The 5,333-nt window shown below is 39.9% G+C and overlaps 1 protein-coding gene across 1 annotated transcript; it reads left to right on the top strand.

Annotated features, from left to right (window-relative positions):
- Positions 1-398: 398 nt before the first annotated feature.
- On the top strand, positions 399-1,401 carry LOC143774956 (olfactory receptor-like protein COR4). The gene has a single exon (XM_077262767.1). It carries the CDS (start codon positions 463-465, stop codon positions 1,399-1,401), a length of 939 nt encoding a protein of 312 aa, XP_077118882.1. The 5' UTR covers positions 399-462.
- Positions 1,402-5,333: the final 3,932 nt, after the last annotated feature.

Here is a 5,333-nt window from a genome sequence, read left to right as displayed (position 1 = left end):
CTATTATATTAATTCATAGATAACTAAAACATAAGCGATCATGAGGATATTTTAAAAGATGTCCGACTGTACCGCCTTTCTGAGGCTCTTTTGTTTCAGTGTATGTGTGGCAATAATCTGATATAATCTGGTCATTTAGTTGTAATTTAGAATTATTTTTACGTTCTTTTGGTGAAAATTAACACTGCATGGATTGACCTGTGGTGGGCTGGTTCTTATACCCAGCAGCCAATTTCAACTAGCAGAGAAGGTAAGGAATAGTGAAAGAAGAAATAATCATCTTCATGTTCTTATTTTTATATACTTTTGTAACTTTTTGTTTTATATGGTTCTAGATTAACTTCCACATACCAGACATCTACACTATATTATTCCATTTGCTTACAGATTTGGACCAATACAGCTTATAATGAAAACCTAGAGGAATAATTGTTCTGCAATGTCCATCCTTGTACTGTGCGTATGAATGCAATGGAGCAAAGAAACAGAACACTTGTCACAGAATTTGTTCTCTCTGGTCTCTCCTCCAACCCAGACCTCCAGCTTCCTCTCTTTCTGCTCTGCCTGTTAGTCTACATGATAACTTTGCTGGGAAACCTTATGATCATTGTATTAATTAGAGTAACCCCCGGACTGCAGACACCAATGTACTTCTTCCTTATGAATTTATCATTTGTAGATGTCCTTTATTCATCAACTATTACACCCAATATTATGGTTAACCTCTTCTCTGAATGTAAAACGATCACCTTCATTGCTTGTGGAATACAATTATTCCTCTTCATTGATCTGGCGAGCTCAGAAGCAATGTTGCTTGCGGTAATGGCCTATGACCGATTTGCAGCTATATGTAAACCACTATATTATAATATAATTATAAGCAAAGCAGCATGTTGGAAACTTGTATTCTCAGTATACACTGCAGGATGTCTGAACTCATTCATACATACATATTGCGCATTTACCTTACCATTTTGTGGGTCTAATTGGGTCAACCATTTCTATTGTGATATCAATCCAATCCTAAGACTTTCATGTAAAGATACATTTCTTAACCAAGTTTTCTTATATGTTTTTGCTGGTTCTATTGAAGTAGGCTCTTTTTTATGTATTGTGATATCATATGTCTACATTGTATTTGCCATACTTAGACTTGGGTCTACTAGAGGTAGGAGTAAGTCTTTATCAACCTGTATCTCTCACTTTACTTGTGTAGCCTTATTCTACTGCCCGGTTTTCTTCATGTACTTACGACCAAATTCTGCATATGCAGAGGATCAGGACTGGGTAGTGTCAGTGTTCTATACAGTAGTAATACCTATGTTAAATCCTATTATTTACAGCTTTAGAAATCAAGATGTGAAACATGCACTGGTAAATTTTAAAGTGTTTAGATATTAAAATTACTGTAGTTTTTGGACTATATGACGCAACGGTCCATAAGATGCACCTAGGTTTTAGAGAAGGAAATTAGAAAAAAAATTGAAGCAAAAAAGTGGTCAATTCTGTACTTAATATCCCCTATCCCGGTAAATATGGTCCCTTCATCACTATCCTGTTATGCATGGCCTCCTCATCCCTATCCTGGTATGCATGGCACTCACATCCCTATCCTGGTATGCATGGCTCCCTCATCCCCATCCTGGTATGCATGTCTGCCTTATCCCTGGCCTGCTAGGCATGTCCCCCTTATCTCTATTGCCATGGAATGCAGTGAATATTCATTTTTTTCTTTAGCAGCAGGCACAGGAGTTAGCCGCAGCCGCCAGCTCCTGCCTCCTGTGACCCGCTGCTCCCCTGCTGCAGCTCCCCCACCACACCACCACAGCCAGACCATGTACATCCGGACTATAAGATGCACCGACCATTTTCCTCCACGTTTTTGGAGGGAAAAAATGCGTCTTATAGTTCGAAAAATGCGGTATGCCTGTTTTTAATATGGTCACTGTGGCTTAAGGTTTATATGGACATTTCGACTGAGATTTCAAATGGCCAATATGGCATTAGAGAAGACACAGGTGTTAAGAAAGTAGTGTTTTCCTCCCAACTTTATCTGCTTAGGGGAAAAGACAGGATAATCTTATAGGGGAATATCCTCTGGTGCAGGATTGTAGCTTGGAACCTCTTGAAGGCCCTGTGTCTTTGTTGCATGGAATACACTTTTCATACCCTCCTGGACAAAACTTTATCTCAAGGAATAAATGGATTGCAGCATATTAGGTGGACTGGTTTGCACAAAACCTGGTCACTGTTAAACGATGATTTTGGTGCCAATGATGTCTGAACGGTTTTATATTAAGTTTACGGAGCTGATAAAGAAAATTACTCTGATTTTGCCAGATTGGCTCTATTTTCTGACTTACTTAATAGTTAATTAATTAATCACAGTAGAATGCTGGCTTCAAAAATTTGTTTTTCATGCACTGTAAGAATACAAATGGAAATACAAAATAATTATATAGGATATTTTGTTACCTGAGACTGTTAAAGAGTCAAAAGACCAAAAGCTATTGCATTGTTATCACACACAAGTTGCATTGGGGAATGCATTATTTTCATGGATGATTGACTCAAAAAACTAGAACCAATTCAGCAAAAGTATTAGGATTTTTTAATTCGACACCCCAAAAATACCCTAAGTCCATTCAAAAACCTTGGAACCTTACCCTATATCCGTTCAAAAAACCTTGGCACATTAATATTTTTTTTAAGACGTACTGTATGTTATGACCTTTTTAAAACTGGCACATTAGTTGATACTTTTTATGGATGCTACTTGTTTGGACAGCAGAAAGGCTAAATATCACTTTAATATAGCAGCCTACCAATTAAAGAATTAAACCCAAAAATTAGGTTCCCATACTCACTAGAGAAAAGTTGACCGCACTCTATGATGTCAGCAGAATAGCCATCTAGATTGAATGTGAGCTTCCCAACTATACCCCATCAGATAATGCTGGGAGAGAGAAGACCCTGGAATTTTATATTTCAATTACCAATAATTTGATTCTAATGGGAGATAAGTTACTATCAAAGGTTTCAGGAAGCAATTTTCTCAACTCACTGTATTGGAAACATACAAGGGAATAGAAAGGAATTTCTGTGTGTCGAACAAGTCAAAATAGCAGTCAGTCAACAAAATGAACATATATTCTGCTGTAATTAATACCAGTAGTGCATATAAATAAGATACGGTGCTTGGTAAACACCGCTTTTGATAAAAAAAGGGTAATAACTATCCCACCAGAGTCAATGTGTACCCAAATCGGGATGGACTTAACCTCTAGTATTAAGAAATTACCATGTGTCAAAGTGGCGGCTGTGTGAATAGGGGCCGAGCAGGACCGGGACCCTAATTTGAATACCCAGCAATGGAAAGCTACATAAAAGTAATGCCCAGCTTAAAGAAAGCAAGGCCACACCGTTACCATGAAAATGTCAGAATGACTTCGCTACATCAACACAAGTACATTTCTAATACTTAAGCTTTGCTCACGATTTATTGCACATGTACTTAATACATTTTTGGAATATATTGGCTTACATGCTGATTTCACAGTGTTTGTATTGATATTTTGTAGCACCAAAATAAACAAACTGTTTTCATTGATTTCCAGGGGAAAAAAGTGCAAACTTTCAATTTCTATGTAAAAAAAGGTTACAATACTGAATCTATAAAGTACATTCACATTCATACTTTTTTCATTACTGAGTCCTAAAGACAATACCTGAATTCCCCGACTGATCAGAAAACGATCTTCTAGAAATATTGATGTTTAAGTAATATACACTTGACTCATAATCTCCACTTTACTCTATCGATTCAAAAACAGGAAATCTTCCTTCTGAGGATGCACGCTATATTCATATACTATAAGGAGACCAACCTGTAGAAAATCTATCAATTGGCTGAACATCTTCACTAGAAGTTCAGAATGAAAGTGGTATGAAAGGGAATAGAATGATCTCAGGAGGGATATTAACATTCAATTTGTATAATTGAACAAAAATAGCTACCGCATATACTCGAGTATAAGCCGACCCGAGTATAAGCCGACCCCCCTAATTTTGCCACAAAAAACTGGGAAAACTTATTGACTCGAGTATAAGCCTAGGGTGGAAAATGCAGCAGGTACCGGTGAATTTCAAAATTAAAAATAGATACTCCATACCATTCATTATGGCCCCATAGATGCTCCACATAAAGCTGTGCCATATATAATGCTCTGCACCGTTCATTATGGCCCCATAGATGCTCCACATAAAGCTATGCCATATATAATGCTCTGCACCGTTCATTATGGCCCCATAGATGCTCCATATAAAGCTGTGCCATATATACAATGCTCTGCACCGTTGCCCCATAGATACTCCACATAAAGCTGTGCCATATATACAATGCTCTGCACCATTGCCCCATAGATAGCTGTGCCATATATATAATGCTCTGCACCGTTGCCCCATAGCTGTGCCATATATATAATGCTCTGCACCGTTGCCCCATAGCTGTGCCATATATATAATGCTCTGCACCGTTGCCCCATAGCTGTGCCATATATATATAATGCTCTGCACCGTTGCCCCATAGCTGTGCCATATATATAATGCTCTGCACCGTTGCCCCATAGCTGTGCCATATATATAATGCTCTGCACCGTTGCCCCATAGCTGTGCCATATAGTGCTCTGCACCGTTGCCCCATAGCTGTGCCATATAATGCTCTGCACCGTTGCCCCATAGCTGTGCCATATAGTGCTCTGCACTGTTGCCTCGTAGCTGTGCCATATAGTGCTCTGCACCGTTGCCCCATAGCTGTGCCATATAGTGCTCTGCACCGTTGCCCCATAGCTGTGCCATATAGTGCTCTGCACCATTGCCCCATAGCTGTGCCATATAGTGCTCTGCACCGTTGCCCCATAGCTGTGCCATATAGTGCTCTGCACCGTTGCCCCATAGCTGTGCCATATAATGCTCTGCACCGTTGCCCCATAGCTGTGCTATATAGTGCTCTGCACCGTTGCCTCATAGCTGTGCCATATAATGCTCTGCACCGTTGCCCCATAGATACTCCACATAAATCTGTGCCATTGCTGCTGCTGCTGCAATAAAAAAAAAAAAACACATACTCACCTCTTTTGCTTGCAGCTCCTCAGCGTCCCATCCCGGCGTATCTCTGCACTGACTGATCAGGCAGAGGGCGGCGCGCACACTATATGCATCATCGCACCCTCTGACCTGCACAGTCAGTGCAGAGAGACGCCGGGAAGATGGCGCGACGCCCGGCGTGTGGAACGAGGACAAGTGAATATGACATACTTACCTGCTCCCGGCGT

This window comes from Ranitomeya variabilis, chromosome 5 (assembly GCF_051348905.1).
Source record: "Ranitomeya variabilis isolate aRanVar5 chromosome 5, aRanVar5.hap1, whole genome shotgun sequence".
NCBI lineage: Eukaryota > Metazoa > Chordata > Amphibia > Anura > Dendrobatidae > Ranitomeya > Ranitomeya variabilis.
This window is presented reverse-complemented; position numbering and strand designations above follow the sequence as displayed.